The 20,324-nt window shown below is 45.3% G+C and overlaps 1 protein-coding gene across 1 annotated transcript; it reads left to right on the top strand.

Moving 5' to 3' along the window:
- Window positions 1-19,902, top strand: CWC25 (CWC25 spliceosome associated protein homolog; the record flags this gene model as incomplete). Its single annotated transcript, XM_084238403.1, has 10 exons — window positions 1-18; window positions 3,623-3,795; window positions 9,984-10,220; window positions 12,573-12,642; window positions 13,929-14,056; window positions 14,716-14,779; window positions 15,664-15,875; window positions 16,477-16,575; window positions 19,173-19,334; window positions 19,788-19,902. The coding sequence occupies 10 exons, from the start codon at window positions 1-3 to the stop codon at window positions 19,900-19,902; spliced, it is 1,278 nt and encodes a 425-aa protein (XP_084094529.1).
- Window positions 19,903-20,324: the final 422 nt, after the last annotated feature.

Genomic DNA, 20,324 nt, shown 5'->3' with positions numbered 1-20,324 from the left:
ATGGGGGGCGGCGACCTGGTAAGTGAAGGAGGCCTGGGCGGGAGAGGCGGAGGCCGGAGACTTTAAGGCTGGGGACTGAAACTGGGGTGGGGGTGGAGGTTGTGGGTGGTAACCGCGTCGGCGCAACCCTGCTTTCGGGAGAAGGAGTCCATAGCCTTGGAGAGGGGACAGATCAGTAGGTCACGGGGGCACGGGCCGAGACTTCGGAAGGTGTGCCAAGTGTGTCGCCGACAGTGGCAGGCAGTGTTGAGTTTCTTGGTGGGGGCCCTGTCGTTTGGAAATTATGCAAAGGCTGGGACGGAGGAAGTGGTTGGAACTATGGCTAGGAAATGGAAACAGATGCGAAAGACTGTCCCATAGGTTTTGTTTTTATAACTGGTTTTGGGACATATCTCCTTTCCTCAGCGAGAGTTCAGTCATGTCCTGGGCTGGTTTGTGGACCATTCTGTTCTCCCCTGAGACATGTCTGCGATTTATTTTAAACTTGAGGGCATCTTCTTCATGTTCACCTTTGTGCCTTCCACTCCTCCTTCAGTGCTGCATTCTGATCTGTAGTGACAGAGCTTTTTTCTAAACTCATAGCACTGAATATAAATTATGTGGCAATTTCTCTTAAGCTGTACAGTTCAGCAATTTGGCCAGAACCACCTTCTTCCAGTGTTTTTATGCAAAAAAAAAAAAAAACAAAAAACAACAAAAAACCAAAACCGACATAAAGGGAAAGAGGAGAGCACCTGCTATATGTTCTCTAGACCTTTTAGAAAACATGGAGTTGTTCCTATGGCCACATACTTGGAAATCTACCAGAAAGGTGATCTTATGGACTTCAAGAGAATAATCACTGTTCAAAAAGGAATGCCTCATAAATGTCACCATGGCAAAATGGAAACAGTCTATGGTGTTACTCACTGTGCAATGAGGATAGGTAAAAACAAGCAAGGGCAAGATTCTTGTCAGGAAAATTAATGTTGGTATTGCATATTAAGCCCTCTAAAAGCCAAGATACATGTGAGGGAAAATGACCAGAAAAAGAGGGCAACCAAGGAGAAAGGTACTTGGATTCATCTGAAGTGCCAGCCTGCCCCACCCAGAGAAGCACACTTAGTGAGAACAACTGAAAGAAGCATGAGCTCCTGGAACCTATACCTTAGGAATTCATGGCATGATTAATATAAACAAAACAAAACAAAATTCCTACCACCTCTGAACAGTAAACAAACAAAAACTATATTGTTCATTTGTAGGAGGCTAAGATTTTAAATAGGGCAAATGTACCCATAAAAGGATAATACAAGATTAGAAAATACTAACCTCTCAAAAGTATAACTAATGGAATAAGAAAATAGATCAGTTTAGGCATCTGTCCAATAGAAGTATTAGTTTGTCTGTATTACCAGTTAGAATGGGAGTCAAAAATGTGCCACTAAGCGTGGTTTAACTTAATGTATTCTTTTTTTTTTTTTTTTTTTTTTTAACTTAATGTATTCTTTAGGTAACTCTGTCTAGGAATAGAGAGCTCTAGTCCAAAGTTTTCCAACTTTGCTATTATTTGGGGTTAATTTTTTTATCTGTGGGTAGAAGGATGTTCTGTGCATTGTAGGATATTTAGCAGCATCTTTGGCCTCTGGCCGCTAGATACCTGTAGAACTCTCCTCCCCCATTTGTGACACCCCAAAATGTCTCCAGACATTGTCATATGTTTTCTGGGAGGCAAAATCATCTGTGTTAAGGAGGGAGAGGAGTGACCAGTAGAATAAAGTGAGGGGGTTGGGGCAAGTGAAAGGAAGGAAGGATGAGTAGATTGAATAACCTGAAGATGGGAAATGGAGGACCAGGAGTGACAGAGAAAAGGAAGAAAGGGAGCCTTCATTTTTTTTTTTTTTTTTTTTTTTTTTGGGAGCCTTCATTTTAATATCTTTCACACGTCAGGTACCTTGTGGAACTGCCTCTCATTCTTTTTTTTTTTTTTATAGAGGCATGTTTATTTTTATTTATTTGTTTGTTTGTTTTGTTTATACATGCACTGGGTACAGTCAGAAGCGCAGGAGGGTGAGAGAATTCACCAGAGCCAGAGCGGGGAGCAGAGCAGGCAGAAGGACCGAAGCACACTGCTGAGGGGAGCAGCGGGCGGCAGGAGAGGTCTGCGCGCCATGTGGGACCCTCCTCCGGTGGCCGGGGAGCAGCTGGGGATCGAACCGGCACCACAGAGGCCGCGGGTAGCTTCGCAACCCAGCGCTCAACTGCTGCGCCACCGGGGAGGCCCTCATTTTTTTTTTTTTAAGATTTATTTATTTATGCATACTAGAAGTGGGGTACAGGCCAGAGGTGGAGGGGGGTGAGAGGATTCATCAGACATAGAGTGGGGAGCAGAACAGGCGGATTGACTGAAATACACTGCTGAGGGGAGCAGTGGGCAAGACAGGAGAGGTCTGCTGCACCATGTGGGTCAGCTCCCTGGCTGGGGCTCAAACTGGTATTGCAATGGCTGTGGATAGCTTCATAGTGCTGAGACTTAACCCCTTGCACCACCAGGGAGGCCCCTACCTTTCATTCTTAACTGGTCTGCAGGACTTCCGTCTCCAATCTTGGTGCTCTCTGATCCATTCTCCACAGGATAGCTTGTTAGGTCTCTTACCTGCATGTGACTATTCAGTGTTTCCCACTGTCAGCAGGATAAAGTTCAACTCCTTAATGTGGTTTATAAGACTCTAATCTGTTTCTTTCTTAGTTGGCTTCATCTTGAGAACCCTGACTGTCTCCAGCCATACCAAACTCATTTATAATTAGAAGTCACTTCCTCCAGGAAGCCTTCCCTGATTGGGAAGCTGAGCCAAAGCAGTGACTCATGGGGAGGAGGGAGAAAAGAAGGATTCTTGAGGGTGAGGGGAGATCAAAACCAAAGAGAGATTCTTGAGAAGGAAGATTGGAAGGTGCGAGGTGGGGCTGGGAACCACACATACGTAACAGATTAAGTGACTCAGGAAAAGACAGTTGAGTTCATAAGATGAATATCCAGTGCCAAAGGCACTCAAGCTCTGTTCTCCTGTATTGTTATCCACAACCCCACTCAGGTATAGCTAATGAAAGTCAGATTCACGTGCATTTCTGATTAGAGGTGTTTGAAGGGCCTGTTCTAACTTGAAGCTTTATATACTTGAACAAAACCCTTCTGATGGGTCTCCTTGGTGGCACAGGGGTTAAAGTCTCAGCACTATCAAGCTATCGCCAGCTGTTTAGGTGTGAGTTCCTTCCCCAGCCAGGGCACTAACCCACAAGGCACAGTAGACCTCTTCTGTTTTGCCTGCTGCTCCCCTCAGCAGTGTATTTCAGTAGATCCACCTGTTCTGCTCCCCACTCTTGTCTGGTGAATGCTCTCACCCCCTGCACCTCTGGCCTAGACTCCAGTTCTTGTGTGTATAAATAAATAAAATAAATCTTCAGAACCCTTCCAGATGTGTGGGAGAGTGTTGGGTGCCTCCTTTGCCATTATTAAAGATGTCTTGGTCTTACATGCCTGCCTTGGCATATGGCGTGAGTGGGGAGTGAGGCCAGGCCAGGCAAGATATAACTCACCATTCTCTTACTCCCGGAATTGTTTTTTCCTTCCTTTCACTTACCACAGAATCTGAAGAAGAGCTGGCACCCACAGACTCTCCGCAATGTGGAGAAAGTGTGGAAAGCTGAGCAAAAGCATGAGGCGGAGCGGAAGAAGATTGAGGAACTTCAGCGGGAGCTGCGGGAGGAGAGGGCCCGGGAAGAGATGCAGCGTTATGCAGAGGATGTCGGGGCTGTCAAGTAAGTGAGGAGCTGAGGGTGCAGTGGACTGGGGTTGGGAGGGTGGGTCCTGGTGTGTAGGTAATTGCAGGACCGGCCTGGTGGTGCATCATCCAATTGCTGCATAGAAACTCATTGCAAGCTTGGTTTCAGAGTCAGCCTGACCTAGGAGTTTAGGGCTGGCTTTGTACCCCTTAGCCTAGCCATGTGTCTAGGAGCAAGTTTGAGTGCCTTGGTTACTTCCTTAGAACCCAGGGAGTGAGAATACCTGATTCCTTATGGTCAAGTGTAGGCAGGTGACTAACAGAACTGTGACTGAGGAAGATTGCCCTTATCCTGCCTCTCAGCATGTGTGGTGCCCCCTGTCCTGTTTTATGTCCTCATTTTAGGGGCATTGAATTCCCATAGAAGAAAGCGGTGGGACAGTCCCACTTAATTTTACCCTACTTCGGTTTCCTCTTGTGTAATATAGGAGAGGAATAGCAGGTCGTAATAACCCTACCCATCTGGTAAAAGGAGGTGGGGGTAAATATGTTTTGAGAAAAATAAATAATATGAAAAATGCAGTATGTTCTGAATCAGAATTGAATAAAAACCATAGATAGACTCAAATGAGAAATCTGTACTGTCATACTATCATTCCCAGTGCACGTGGCAGAACAGGTTGATTGACTGAAATACACTGCTGAGGGGAGCAGTGGGCAAGTCAGGAGAGGTCTGCTGCACCATGTGGGTAGCTCCCTGGCTGGCCAGGGATCGAACAAGTGCTGTAGTGGCTGCGGATAGTTGTGTCTTTTTTTTTTTCAAGATTGATTTATTTATTCATACAAGCACTGGGTACAGTCAGAAGCATAGGAGGGTGAGAGAATTCACCAGAACCAGAGCAGGGAGCAGAATAGACAGACTGACTGAAATACACTGCTGAGGGGAGCAGTGGGCGCGGCAGGAGAGGTGTGTGTGCCATATGGGACCCTCGCGGGGGGCCAGGGATCGAACCGGTACTGCAGAGGCTGCAGGCAGCTTTGCAGCCCAGCGCTCAACCGCTGCACCACCAGGGGAGGCCCTCATAGGTTGCATCTTAACCCCTTGCATGACCAGGGAGGCCCTATTTGAGGTTTTTGTTTTTTTTTTTTAAAGATTCATTCATTCATTCGTTCATTCATTCATTTATTTATTTATACAGCATTGGGTACAGTCAGAGCGTGGGAGGGTGAGAGAATTCACCAGAGCCAGAGTGAGGAGCAGAGCAGGCAGAGGGACCGAAGTACACTGCTGAGGGGAGCAGCGGGCGGCAGGAGAGGTCTGTGCGCCATGTGGGACCCTCCTCTGGTGGCCGGGGAGCAGCTGGGGATCGAACCTGGCTGGGGATCGAACCTGCACTGCAGAGGCTGCGGGCAGCTTCGCAACCCAGCGCTCAACCGCTGTGCCACCGGGGAGGCCCCCTATTTGAGTTCTTTTAAGATTAGCTAGCGCCATGAAAGTACTACTTTATAGGAGCTTCTGTATTCATTTTTCATATCCTTTTTTCTGTATTTAAGCTAGTTGTCCTGCCATGGAAACATTTTGCTCCTTAGCCTATAGCCTGGTCTTCCTACCTCTTCATATTATCTCTTCTCTTTTCTATACTTACTTTGCTTCTTCTCTTTCATCTCTTTACTGTTCATAGTCTCCGTGGCTCACTGCTCTCCCTCTGGTCTCTCTCAAATCTTTAAGAATCTTTGAATCCTCAAGTCCTACTAACCTACTCCTTCCACTCTCCTATCACTGTACAATCATCTGCCTACTTTGAGTGTCCCAGAGTCATCTCAACAGAAGACTAATTCACATCCACACGGTTTCATCATTTGTTGACAGGTGTGCCTTGTCCAGTAGCCTGTGAGCAGCTTGGCTGCCTGAATTTTTTTTCGTCCTTCTGGCCTTACTCATTAGTCTGGCACACAGGAAGTATGCTGTGTAAATGCTGACAAGTGAACGAATAACTAGCCCCACATTCTCTGTGCTTGCTAGTGTTAAGAATGCACAGGCATCATCCCTGTCACCTTTGACATCTCCTTTTAAAATCCCTCTGTCACTAATACCTGCTTTTCTTTTAAAAAGTGCTGCCTAGCTCAAGGTCCATTGCCCATTCATTGTCAGAGACTGAACACATTAGGCAACTGTTTAGAACTCACAGGTGAGTAAACTGTGATTCCCTACTCTCAAGGAGTTTTAAAAAACCTGGTGGGGGAGAGACAAACACCAACATAGGTAATAAAGAGACCAGTGAGTGTTTTTTGTCCCTGCTCTGTGTCTTGGATTCTTAATTCATTGACTTATTTAATTTCCAGCAACCCTGTGAGGTAAGTACTGATTTATCCCCATTTTACAGGTAAGGACACCAAGTCTCAGAGAAGTTGTCAGGCTTCAGAGCCAGTCTTCAAATGCATGTTACCTGATACCAGAGCTAGTGCTCTTAACTATTATGTCTTATTTATTTATTTTTTTCAGTATATGTGCTGCCGAAGTGAGCACCATTATGTCTTATTTTTAATTTTTTTAAAAGATTTTTTTTTTATTTATGCATCCAAGAACTGGGATATAGGCTAGAGGTGTGTATGTGTGGGGGTGGTGGTGAGAGGATTCACCAGAGACAGAGTGGGGAGCAGAATAGGCAGACTGACTGAAATACACTGCTGAGGGGAGCAGTGGGTGAGACAGGAGAGGTCTTCTGTACCATATGGGTCAGCTCCCTGGCTGGGGATCGAACTCAGGTGTGTGTGTGTGTGTGTGTGTGTGTGTGTGTAATAAGTGCTTAGAAGATGAAGAACTGAAGGACAAATAATAGTGAAACAAGACAGTCATTTTCTTGGGGATTTTTTTGCCTGGTTTTCGGTATCCTGTTATTCAAACAATAAGAAAATCTGAAGGTGAAGAGAATAACTGATTGCAAAAGGCCATAGGCCTTAAAGTTTTAAGGAACTCAGAGCAGGACTATCAGCGGTGAGTAAAATATTCTGGGGATCATCTGTTGTCTTTTCATACATCCTCTCCCCCATATTCTTCTATTTATTTATTTATTTTTAAAAAAGATTTATTTATATACGTATACAAGAACTGGAGTACAGACCAGAGGTATGGAAGAAGGCTGAGCGGAAGGCCTTCTTCCAGAGACAGAGTGGGGAACAGAACAGGCAGATTGACTGAAATACACTGCTGAGGGAGCAGCGGGTGAGTCAGGACAGGTCTGCTGCGCCGTGTGGGTAGCTCCGTGGCTGGAGATTGAACTCATGCTACAGTGGCTGGTGATAGCTTTATAGGTTGTGTCTTAATCCCTTGCGCCATCAGGGAGGCCCTATTTATTTTTTTAAGATTTATTTTTATTTATGCATACAAGAGTTGGGGTATAGGCCAGAGGTGGAGGGGGATGAGAGGATTCACCAGAGACAGAGTGGGGAGCAGGACAGGCAGATGACAGGACACTGCTGAGGGGAGCAGTGGGCAAGACAGGAGAGGTCTGCTGCACCTTGTGGGTTAGTTCCCTGGCTGGGGATTGAACTCATGCTGCAGTGGCTGGTGATAGCTTGATAGTGCTGAGACTTTAACCCCTGCACCACCAGGGGGGCCTCCCTATCTTCTTTTAAATAGAAAACAGTGCTAAATGTCTCTTCATAGCCAATTTGACCATAGTTGTCCCATCTATGGTTTAAAAATAGACTTTATCTCGGTCTTCTAAAATCCTTCTTGAACTATAGCTCATTCTGTTAAAGAAATCCTGGGAAGGAAGTCCAATTAATATTGTCAATAGTCTCCAAAAGATGGAGGTGGTAAGTGGGTTGAAGGAAACTGGGAGGGGACCCCAGCAAACCTAGGTCTACATGCAATGCAAACCTAGAACTGCACAGAGGCACATCTTGTTAACAGGATTCCAGTTCCTCTGGTTAACCTTAGAGAATGCCACCCAGGACGGCCAATAGCCACAGCCACTGCTTCCTTTCTCACTGCCATTGTGGCTCCTGTTAAAGCAGCACTTGTGATGGAGCTCCAGGGGTCCTCCTTCCCTTGAACTTGAACTGTACTGCTGTCGGTTGTGGCAGACAGAACTCCCCAAACTACAAAGCTGCTTCTCAACTTTGTAGTTGGCCTGCTTTTAATGGCTATGGTCTTGGATTTATTCTTACAGCTACAGTCCTTAAGCTACAGCCCCATGCGTGGGCAGAACATAGCACCCCAGGTGGTACCAGGAAGAAGTGGTGCTTGCTGGCAGGGAGCTCACCACGGAGAGAGACTATGCACACATCTCAAGCAAATTATGGGGAAAAACTTAGGGCATGACTCTGCTCAGGGCTTCTCCAGTCTTGTTACAAAGTTTGTGTATTATGCTTATATTTTGAGAACAATTGGAAATAAGCTCATTCTGGATCATTCTATCACCAAGAACAATCTCAGTGACATGAAGAGTGTCTGTAGGGCCTCCCCGGTGGCGCAGTGGTTGAGCGCTGGGTTGCGAAGCTGCCCGCAGCCTCTGCAGCGCCGGTTCGATTCCCGGCTGCTCCCCGGCCACCAGAGGAGGGTCCCACATGGTGCGCAGACCTCTCCTGCCGCCCGCTGCTCCCCTCAGCAGTGTACTTCGGTCCTTCTGCCTGCTCTGCTCCCTGCTCTGGCTCTGGTGAATTCTCTCACCCTCCCGCGCTTCTGACTGTACCCAGTGCATGTATAAACGAAACAAACGAACAAACAAACAAATAAATAAATAAAACATGCCTCTATAAAAGAAAAAAAATTAAAAAAAAAAAAAAAGAAAAAAAAGAGTGTCTGTACTATTTTGAGGATCATTGTCCCATGAGCACCAGGCATACTACATTTGAGAGGAAAATGGGAAAGACCAGAGATAACTCAATAAGTAAATTAATGCTTTAAGCCAGACTACATCACAATATTATGCCAAACACTTCCCTGTGGTTCTGAGAGAATAAAATAGTGACAAAACTGAATCCTCACACAACAAAAAACCTGAGTTCCACAGAGCGTGTGGTCAAGCAGCCACCAGCACATTCACACTGCAAGCAACAAATCAGTTTCATAAAACAGTATTATCTATAACATTCAATTCAATGTTTTTTCTTAAAAGATTATTTATACAAGAACCGGGGTACAGGCCAGATGCAAGGGAGAGTGAGAGGATTCATCAGAGACTGAGCGGGGAACATAACAGGCAGACTGACGAAATACACTGCTGAGGGGAGCAGTGGGTGAGACAGGAGAGGTCTGCTGCGCCATGTGGGAATCTCCATGGCCGGTCGGGATTGAACCCACACTGCAGAGGCCTTGGACAGCTTCCAAGTGCAGCGCTCAACCGCCTGCGCCACTGAGGAGGTCCTCAATTCAATGACTTTTTTGGTTTTAGTTTGTGTTTTTAAGATTATATATACCATCCATTAGCATAAATATTTTCCTAGTATCATTGTGGATATTTTATTATTTCATTTATTTATTTAAAAGATTTATTTATTTATTTTAAATTGAAGTCTTCAGGGAGTAGACTTCTTTTTTTTCTTTTCTTTTTTTTTTTTTAAGATTCATTTATTTATTTATGCAAGCAGTGGGTACAGTCAGAAGCGCGGGAGGGTGAGAGAATTCACCAGAGCCAGAGCGGGGAGCAGAGCAGGCAGAAGGACCGAAGTACACTGCTGAGGGGAGCAGCGGGTGGCAGGAGAGGTCTGTGCACCATGTGGACCCTCCTCCGGTGGCTGAGGAGCAGCCGGGGAATGAACCAGCGCTGCAGAGGCTGCGGGCAGCTTCGCAACCCAGCGCTCAACTGCTGCGCCACCGGGGAGGCCCTCATCATGGATATTTTAAATAAGACTAACTTAAGCAATAATAGAAGGTCATAACCCTTTAGAATTATTTTTTCCTATTAAAACTATAGGTTTGAGAAATACAAATGAAGAATTGATTGTGACACTGGGGTCAGACTCCACTCAGCTTGTCTGGTCTTACTCACACTGCTGGAGTCAAGGTGGAGGAGCATGAGGAGGAGCTGTGCCCTGGTGAATTGTGCAAGTCTGGGGTGGGATCTCTATGATGGGAATCACAGCCGTGGTGTCTTTCAAGCAATTAAAGGCTCACCATCCTCCAGTGACCCTTGTGTTTGGCTTCTCTGTGTAGGTCTGTGTGTAGGTCTGCAAAAGCATACATTTTCTTTTGTTATGTTTTTTTTTCCCTTGAACTAGGAAAAAAGAAGAGAAATTGGACTGGATGTACCAGGGCCCTGGCGGGATGGTGAACCGGGACGAGTACTTGCTGGGGCGCCCCATCGACAAATATGTTTTTGAGAAGATGGAGGAGAAGGAGGCAGGCTGTTCTTCTGAGACAGGACTCCTCCCAGGCTCTATCTTTGCTCCATCGGGTGCCAATTCCCTTCTTGACATGGCCAGCAAAATCCGGGAGGACCCTCTCTTCATCATCAGGTACTAATGGGAGGGGGCTTAGTTACAGAGATGCGATAGCTGTTGCTAAGGCCCTTGATTCTTTCACTTCATAGTTCCTTTCCCTTGTTTTTTGTCTGCCGTGTGAAAGGATCTGTCTGCATTTGGACTTCCAAATGCAGGGGAGGGCTCCATGAAGGGTGCCTGATCTAGGCCTTGTAGGAAGAGATCGACAGATGCGCTGGGTCAGATCAGGTGTATTCATTTACCTTTGGTCCTAAAATGAAAACAGGAGGTGGAAGCAAGTGAGAGAGTCTGGTAGTTTCTTAGAAATGTGGAGTTATATGTAGAGATGTCTCAGTGAATGAACAGACCTTCATCCTTTTTTTTTTTCCGATAGCAGAGTCCTTTAAAAAGAAGCCCTAATATGTAATAAGTCAAAGTGGAACTGCATTTTGGGTGCTAAAAGGGATCTGTCTGTGGCTTTTGTTTTGTCTTTTTTATCTAATTTGCATTATTTTATTTAAAATGTGAAAGGTTGAACATTGAAAAATGCTCATTTGTTATTTACATTTCTTCTTTTGAAAATTCTTTTAAAGTTAGGACTAGCTATGTATATGTAAATATTTGCTCCCATTTTGTTAGCTTTTTGTTTGTTAGCTTCTTAAAGAGTGGTAAAATATAATAACACAAAATTGACCATCTCAGCCATTTTTAATTGTGTAGTTCAGGGGCTTTAATACCTTCACATTTTGCTGTGGCCCTCGCCAGCATGTGTATCTTCAGAACTTTTTCATAATCTTGGACGGAAACCCTAGACTCATGCAGCAGTGACGCCTTCTTACTCCCTACCCCCAAGCCCTGGCAACCTCCATTCAACTTTCCGTCTCTGAGAGTTTGGCTATTCCAATTACTTCTGATTAGCGGAGTCACATCGTATTTGTTTTTAGTGACTGGCTTATTTCAGGCAGCATAATGTCTTCAAGTTTCATCCCTGTTGTAGCCTATGTTGAATTTTCTTCTTTTAAAAGTTGTGGTAAGACACATAACTTAAAATGTACTGGCTTAACCATTTCAGATGTACTGTTTAGTAATAAGTATATCTACATTGTTGTTCAACTAACCTCCAGAGGTTTTTCATCTTGCAAAACTAAAACTCTATAACCATTAAACAACAGCTCTTCATTTTCCCTCCCCCCTGAACCCCACCATTTGACATTCCATTTCTTTTTTTAATTTTTTTAAAGATTTATTTATTTATGCATGAAAGAGCTGGGGTACAGGCCAGAGGTGCAGGGGGGTGAGAGGAGTCACCAGAGACAGAGTGGGGAATAGAATAGGCAGACTGACTGAAATACACTGCTGAGGGGAGCACTGGGCGAGACAGAAGAGGTCTGCTGCGCTGTGTAGGTTAGCTCCCTGGCTGGGGATTGAACTCAGGACGCAGCAGTGATAGCTCCATAACGCTCAGACCTAACTCCTGTGCCACCAGGGAGGCCCCTTGACCCATTTCTATGAGTTTGACAACTCTAGGAACCTGATATAAGTGAAATTGTACTGTGATTGGCTGACATCACTTAGCATAACATCCTCAAGGCTCATCCATGTTGTAGCAGATATCAGCATTTCCTTCCTTCCAAACTGAATAATATTCCATTGTGCATATATACCACATTTTGTTTATTCCTTCATCTGTCAATGGACATTTGGGTAAGTTCCACCTTTTGGCCATTGTGAATGATGCTGTGAATGTTGGTCTCCTATTTGGTCCCTAACCTGTTTCCAAATTTTCATTGTAATAAGAACAATTTTGTAGTGACCTTCCTTGGTTATTACCTTATAGTAACATGTTCTGAAGGAAGAATTTGTAAGATTAAAGAGTATGTGCAGATTGTCTTAAGTTTTGCCAAATTGTCATCCAAGAAGTTTGGCTGGTTTACTCTTCTATGAACAATATATGAGAGTAAAGCATCTTGAAAGGAGGAATCCATTCTCTGTTTCCCAGGAGCTTGTCATGCTAAACAGTGGCAGTAGGACTGATACGTTGCAGCTGGTAGTTACAAAGCAACCACTTCATTCACTGGATGACACCCATGTCCTTCACTGGTTGGAAAGCCCTGGACATGAAGCCTAATGACAATTAGACGCCCTCACTCACTTCCTTGCACCATAGGGAACTGGTGTGGACTTTACCACAGTGTTCAGTCCCTTGTGCAGATTTGGGGATGATTTCTAGCTTGCAGACCATTATGTAGACTTCAAGATAGATCCTGTCCAGCCTATCTGTTCTGCGATAACAATTGCTACATAGAATTGTGGAGAGTAGACTGAATGACTTACTCTCCTTTCCAAAAGAAATGGTCATGATTTTTGTACTTTCTTCTCTTTCTGTAGGAAGAAAGAAGAGGAGAAAAAAAGAGAGGTATTGAATAATCCTGTGAAAATGAAGAAAATCAAAGAATTGGTAAGTGCTATCTCAAATAAACACCAAGAGTATCTTTTAACTACTCACGATGAGGATGTCTCTCTATTTACTTTTTTTTTTTTTTAAAGATACATATATTTATTTATACAAGCACTGGGTACAGTCAGAAGCGCGGGAGGGTGAGAGAATTCACCAGAGTCAGAGCAGGGAGCAGAGCAGGCAGAAGGACCGAAGTACACTGCTGAGGGGAGCAGCGGGCGGCAGGAGAGGTCTGCGCACCATGTGGGACCCTCCTCCGGTGGCTGGGGAGCAGCTGGGGATCGAACCTGCGCTGCAGAGGCTGCGGGCAGCTTCACAACCCAGCGCTCAACCACTGCGCCACCTGGGAGGCCCTCTCCATTTACTCTTATGAGAAGGAAAACAGAATGGCCTTTAAAATTGTTGTCTCTTAGAGACCTTCTCTGATGATTTTAGCAATCTTAGTTTATCCAGCTTAATTAAACTTGATTTCCTCTTTCATGTCTTTTGATTAATATACCATGTGATACCATTTTTCCAGAAAAAGAGGGTAAGGTCTATGTCTGTGGACAGACGTATGGACAGATTATGATGAGACAGCGTGTTTAGGAGATCGGGGGCATGAGGCCCACTCATCATTCACATGATATATATGATTGTTTCTGGGGTCACTTGGAAGGGAAAACAAGAGATTAATTTTGCAGTGTCCTCTGTTTGCTTTCAGCATAGTTGGAGTTCTTTTGACCTAGAATGAAAATACTAGGCGGTGGTTCTAGGGACCATTAAAAAAACAAATTCCTAGCCCCGTCCACCAGGGCTTTTTTTTTTTTTTAAAGATTTATTTATACAAGAACTGGAGTACAGGCCAGATGTGCGGGAGGGTGAGAGGATCCACCAGAGACAAAGCGGGAAACAGAACAGGCAGACTGACTGAAATACACTGCTGCGGGGAGCAGCGGGCAAGACAGGAGATGTCTGCTGTGCCATGTCAGTTTCTCTGCGGCCGGCTGGGATTGAACCCTCACTGCAGAGGCTGCTAACGGCTTCACAGCGCTGCGCTCAACAGCCTGTGCCACCAGGGAGGCCCCCACCAGCGCTTCTGTTCAGTAGTGTAGGGGGTGTTTGTGTATAGCCACAGTGAAGACCCCCTCCCCCCATTCTTGTTGATGGGGAACCTCTGACAATGTCCTGGACCCCCATAGACCTAGGGGCATGGAGTTAGGTAATTGGTACTTGTCTTAGTCCCCTCAGAGAGACTGACAGGGGTCTCAGTAATCTTGCTTGATTATGTTCTGGGCATTTTCTAGTTGCAAATGAGTCTGGAAAAAAAGGAGAAAAAGAAAAAGAAGGAGAAGAAAAAGAAGCACAAGAAACACAAGCACAGAAGCTCAAGTAGCGATCGGTGCAGCAGCGAGGATGAGCGTAGCCGGGGGAGGTGAGGATGTTGGGCTGGGCCTCCCTCATCATTGATTCACTCATTCAATCACTCCACAGGTATTAACCTAGCACCAGCCAGGCACTGCCAGGTACTGGGGTTTCAGTGGTGATGAACCCTTGGATATGGGCTCTGTGCTCACAGTCTGCCATCTAGCACTGGAGTTCCTTGGAGATCTTAGCATGACTCCTGAGAGAGTGGACCGTGGCGTCATAGGTCTTAGGTCACACATTCTAGCCGTGACTTTCATTTTAGCTTGTGATTCCTCCAAGACTGAAGTGGGTTTTCTGTAGACTTTTTTTTTTTAATGGATTATTGGGCCCACCGGGGCCCATTCTGTGTGTCTTCTCTGTGGGAGCAGTCGGCGCTGTTGCTGCTGACTCACTATTAGTCCCTGGAATAGCAGCACGAGGTGAGAGGAGAATGTGTTCAGGCGTTGGGGCTGCAAAGCTAGGCCCACGAATTTTCACAGGAAAAACATGACTCTGCTGATGCCTTCTTCCAGCAAAGACAGTCCAAATAGAGAAACACACTCCCAAGTAGTGGCTGGGAGGTGGGGAAGGCCACATTTGAAGCAGGAAGCACATTTCCTCATAAGAGATTTAACATGGACTGTCAGGCATTTTCCATGTCAATGAGTGTGTGTTTTAACCTCTTAGATCTCAAAAGAAGATGGCAAATTCTTGTCCTGTTTTGTCCAAAGTCCCTGGATATGGCTTACAGGTAAGATATAGGCTTCTCAAAAGGAGAGACTGTGGGAAATGGAATATGTCAACCTGACAGCCTTTTGAATAGAGAACATTTTTAGCAGCCAATCAAGCATCATGTTGGAAGAAGAGTTTGGGTGACAAAGACTGGGGCTGCTGGGGAACAGGCCCATTCCTTATCTCTGAGCTTCTGACCATGGCAGAAGGCCCTCTGAGCAGAGAGGCCAAACCACCAGTGGGGTATTTAGGCTTTCTGCTCATCCCTCTGTAGGTGATTTTTAGGAAGTGGATGCATTTTAAGTATACATTTTAAGTATACTTGGCAAATGTATGTCCCCCTATCTTCCCCTTGGTGCTTTTAACCCTCGGTCATGTCCTCTATGAGCTGCTTCTTCTCCTCCTTAGACTGTAAATGAAGAGCCAACCAGCTGGGAGGGTGGAGGGGGAGCTCATTCATTTAGGGGGTAACTGAGATAACTTTCCTAAGTTTGGTTCTCTGTGATCCAATGGGATTGGTATCCTCACTGGGCTCCTTCTGCCTCATAATATTTTTCTTTTTTTTTTTTTTTTAAGATTTATTTTATTTATACAAGAACCGGGGTATAGGCCAGATGTGCGGGAGGGTGAGAGGATTCACCAGAAACAGAGCGGGGAACAGAACAGGCAGACTGACGAAATACACTGCTGAAGGGAGCAGTGGGCAAGACAGGAAAGGTCTGCTCACCATGTGGGTTGCTCCGAGGCTGGCGGGGATTGAGCTGGCACTGCAGAGGCTGTGGACAGCTTCACAGCGCTGTGCTCAACTGCCTGCTCCACCAGGGAGGCCCCGGCTTCATAGTATTTTCCTGAATTTCTGGATTTTCCTCTGAACAGCTTTTCTCCCTTTCCTTGATGGTACAGATTAGGGACTCTGACCATAGCCAAAGACTGCAGGGTCCTCTGACGGCTCAACAAAAGGGAGTACACAGGTTGAAGAACCATTCCAGATCCAGAAGCTCCTCCCACTCACCTCCCAGACATGCCAGCAAGAAGAGTACCAGAGAAGCAGGGTCTCGGGACAGGAGGTCGCGTTCCCTGGGCAGAAGGTCACACTCCCCAAGGCCAAGCAAACAGTGAGTGTGGGAATTCATGGGAAATAACCTGTGAGTGTGGAGCTGGTCAGAGCAGGTACTTGCTTTTGTCTGTCTTTGCTTTGTTACTGCCATCACATCATTTTCCTCCACCTACCTCAAAGTGAAGCTTACCCTGGAACTCCTTTTTTAATATATGGGGAGTCTTGGAATGAGTTTCATATCAAATCTTGAAATCTTGGTGTCCTTATGCCTTCGTTTTTCTTCCACTTCTGCCCTCTTTCCTCTCAATGTGGTATATAATTCTTTTTTTTTTTTTTTTTTAATTTATACAAGCACTGGGCACAGTCAGAAGCGCGGGAGGGTGAGAGAATTCGCCAGAGCAGGGAACAGGACAGGCAGACTGACGAAATACACTGCGGAGGGGAGCAGCGGGCGAGACAGGAGAGGTCTGTTGTGCCATGTGGGACCCTCGCTGGTGGCCGGGAACCGGCACTGCAGAGGCTGCAGGCAGCCTCGCAGCCCAGTGCTCAACCGCTGCGCCACCAGGGGAGGCCCAATGTGGGATATAATTCTAAAACTGTTAACTGGTCTTCTGTTTGAGGGATATGCTAAACGTCTCTGCCCCCTGTGTCTGTTACAGGCACAATTCTAAGGTAACAAGGAGAGAGAGAGACCGAACTAAGAGCCCATCGCCTAAAAAAGAGGTTTACCAAAGGCGGCATGCTCCTGGGTATACCAGGTGAGTCAAGAGCCCAGGCTGCCTGAGCCCTGGAGGGGTTCAAGCCAGGGCAGGTGGAGAATCTCTCACCTTTTATTTATCATGTCCAAAATGAGGTACATCGAGAGGACAAAGTAAATCGTTTTCATTTAATGAACAATTTGATTAAAAATACCCTCAACATCTGTCAGCCTGATACTTCCCAGAGAGATTCCACAGAGAAGCTTTTCTTAAGAGAGTGTTCCTTTCCTGATGCATCAGCTGAAAAGCAGGATGTTCTCTCTGAGGCAGACACCCATTGTCAGGTGGACTCTGTTTGAGTTGGTTGTGGGGTGGTCAGATAGAATTGGGAGTGCACCTGCGGGACCTGAGGGGAGTTGCCTGTGCCCATGAAAGGCTGTCCCTCAGGATTTTGGTTGCTTAGTAGAAGTTTACAGGAGATGAGTGACTTTTATGAACATCCTTTTCCTGACCAAGCAAAGTGGCTGCACGTTAGAATCACTTGGGAAGCTTAAATGAAAAACTTCGCATTACCCAGCTGCCCCTCGGTATGTTCCCCATTACCCAGCTATCTCCAGCCCTGTTAGAACATAATCTCTGGGGGTGGACCCAGACATTAGTACTTTCAAGCTCCCAGTGACTCCTGGTGCAGCCACTGCTGAGAACCACTGGCAATCTGTAACCACCTCTTTTTTTTCACTGTGTTGTTAGAAGAGAGGTGGTGGACCCTAAGATTCCTTTTTACTCTGAATTCTTCATCTCTGCGTTTCCAGGGAACAGAATCTTTTTTTAAAAGGTTTAATTATTTTGGCTGGCAGCTTTCCAAAGCATAGTTCTCTGCCTTCCCAGAGAATATTACTTACAACTTCATGTTTTACTGGTGACACTGGGTCGGTGCGTCAGCTGCGCTGTGATTCCTGCTCCTCTCTGGCGTGGATGCTCATGAGCTGTGTGCTTTTTCATATATTTTAAGGTTCCTGGTCAGCACATGACTCTGCTTTTCCAGATCTTGCTTTGTGTTTCAGTCTCTTACCATCTGCCATCACTTGAATTTATCTTGTCCGCTTCTCTCATCTCCCTTTTATGTTTTGTTGAGTTTTGTGATTTCAAATGAGCTCAAGTTCCCAAGACCTCTCTCTCCCAGGAATAAAAGCCCAGAATCTTTAATGTATGGATTTTGTGCATATGTATGGGCAGAGCTTGTCTACTGGTGGGAAACTGGATTTCAACTGGTTTTTAGCTAGGAACAATCTTAGATCATTATCTTTGGTTCTCTTGTCAGGGCCTATTAGATTGCTCTGGAGAAGTATCCTCTGGTTGACTGACCAAGTGCTATAGTCTGGCTCCTGGCCTTCTGGGAGACACAGATCCCAGTGCGGGCTGAGAGTCTCAGTGTTAAGTCTGTGGACTTCAGCTTTATTGCTGGTTTGCCCTGGTAGCCCAGCCAGCTTCCTCTGCCATGCCTGATGCCTCTGCATCTTATCTTCAGAAATCACCAGAGGAGCCACTCTCTGAATGGTCTCCTGAAAATGTTTGGGATGGCAGTCACAGCTTCTCCAAGCTTGGTGTATGGATGGATATGTCTTAATTGCTCCTTACACAGGAGTGATTAGTCCTTTAAAGTAATCCCTTACTTTTCACCCCTTTGCCTCACTGCAGTTCTCCAAAGTGCTTGGTGCCTGCACTTCCTGAGCCTTTCCTGGCAGTGTGAATCTGCTTGCTTCTGATCAGTGTCAGGCTTAGGATTTAGTTTCTTCTAATCTGTTTAAGGCAGTTATCATTCCCTCCACTTTGATCTTCCAACGGTTTTTGACATCTCTTATCCAGTGTTATCTTCTCCCCATTCTCTTTGAGGTTTTACAAATTTTGTATAGTGGAATTTTTGAAAGGGAGCCTGTCATTTCATTATAGATAACTGTCAAGTTTAAGTGTCTTAAGTTCTTAAATTTGTTCCTCTCCCACTCCCTTATATTTTTGCTTTTAAAGGGGGATCTGTGCACACTCATTTGAGAAGCAGTGGATTTGGACATCTGACTTTGTTTACTAGTGCTTAAACTGGTTCATTACCTGTTCTTGCTCTAACTAATTTGCAACTAATTTGAAAAGAAGACCTACCTATTACTTTCTGAGGTTGAGTTGAATTCTTGTGACTTCTAGCTTCTAGTTTAGACCTAATACTCATGGTATACCCATGAATTTCTAAGAATCTCTAGTGGGTAGGTGGTATCAGTGACTTAGTAAATACCTTGGTTCTCTGTCTTAAAGTTGTTGTATAATAGGAATGTAATTGCTGTATATTTAGGCTCCTGATAAATTCTCAGTTTATTTCATATTTAATGTTACAGAATAATCACTCCAGAGATTATAGAGTGAGAATATGGGATTCTTCTCTAAAAGTTTTTGAAATTTGGATAAAACCACTTGACCATGGTGTGAGGAAGGAAGGAAAACGCATACCAAACTTATCACTCAGCTGGGCATTTCCACGGAAAGACAGCAGTGGACTGGAGAACTTGGCTTTCTCCCATAAAACAGTTTCTCACAGAGTAACATCCGGTGGTGTTTCTGGCTTTTGCTGGGAGGAAGTAGATTAATAAGATGACTTTGGTGTTCTACAGAAAACTCTCATCAGAGGAATTAGAGCGAAAGCGGCAAGAGATGATGGAAAATGCCAAGTGGCGGGAAGAAGAGAGACTGAACACCCTTAAGCGGCATGCTAAGGATGAAGAACGGGAGCAGAGGCTGGAAAAGCTGGACTCCCGGGATGGGAAGTTTATCCAGTGAGTACATCCTTCTGCCTCATTGTGTTCATGGGGTGGTCCCAAGGAGGCAGTAGCAACTGGATTCATTGTATTCTCTGTGTTCCTTTCTGTGCAGAGACAGGGAGCTCCACCCCTATACCACCTTTGTTATAACTCCCTGCATCTGGCCAGACAGTGGGATGATTTTGATTTGCAGGGAGGAGAAGGGAATGGTATTTTCATTGAACCCCCTTCCTTTTAAATAAGAACTCATAGTCCAGGAAGCCTATTTCCAATGAGGCTTTGACTTATTTCCAAAACAGATCATTTTTCCTTATGGACATTGGTTTGAAAATTCAGTTCTAGATAGTCACTTGAAAGTTATCTCTGAGGGCTTCAAATGCTTGTGTTTCTACAGCTGCTTTATGGCTGCAGCAGCCTGCCAGATAGTTGCCAGTTGATGAGTGTTGTTACTTATGTCTTCTCTCCTAGCCGCATGAAGCTGGAGAGCGCGTCTAAGTCCTCTCTGGAGGATCGAGTGAAGCGGAACATCTACTCTCTGCAGAGGACCTCAGTAGCTCTGGAAAAGAACTTCATGAAAAGATGAAAACCATCCCCTCTCTTGTGTTTTCCTGAATTTTCCAGGGAGGCTGCTGACCCCTTAAACATTCTCTTTATAAGAGTTCATATGACTTCTTCCACAGATGTCAAAGCACCACTGTTCAAAGTGACTCTCTTGATTCCTGAAGCAGCTGACTTCTTTTGAGACACAGTGTGACTTGCTTTATGGGAATCTCAGTAATTTTTTTCTGGGTGCACAGTGGGTCTTGACCTGTTTTTCAAAGAGTGGGCACTAGACCCTCTAGATGCGAGCTCGCATCCTGCTCTGGAAGGCTGCTGCTGTGGTTGTTATGCTTATTCTGTTATTTCCCTCCCATCAGGTGAACAGACTTACCCAGCGCCTCTGTATAGACCACACCTTTCAGAAACAGCTCTCTCCAGAGTCACCCAGATAGTGTTTGCTTGGGT

This window comes from Talpa europaea, assembly GCF_964194135.1.
Source record: "Talpa europaea genome assembly, chromosome: 7".
NCBI classification, from domain to species: domain Eukaryota; kingdom Metazoa; phylum Chordata; class Mammalia; order Eulipotyphla; family Talpidae; genus Talpa; species Talpa europaea.
This window is presented reverse-complemented; position numbering and strand designations above follow the sequence as displayed.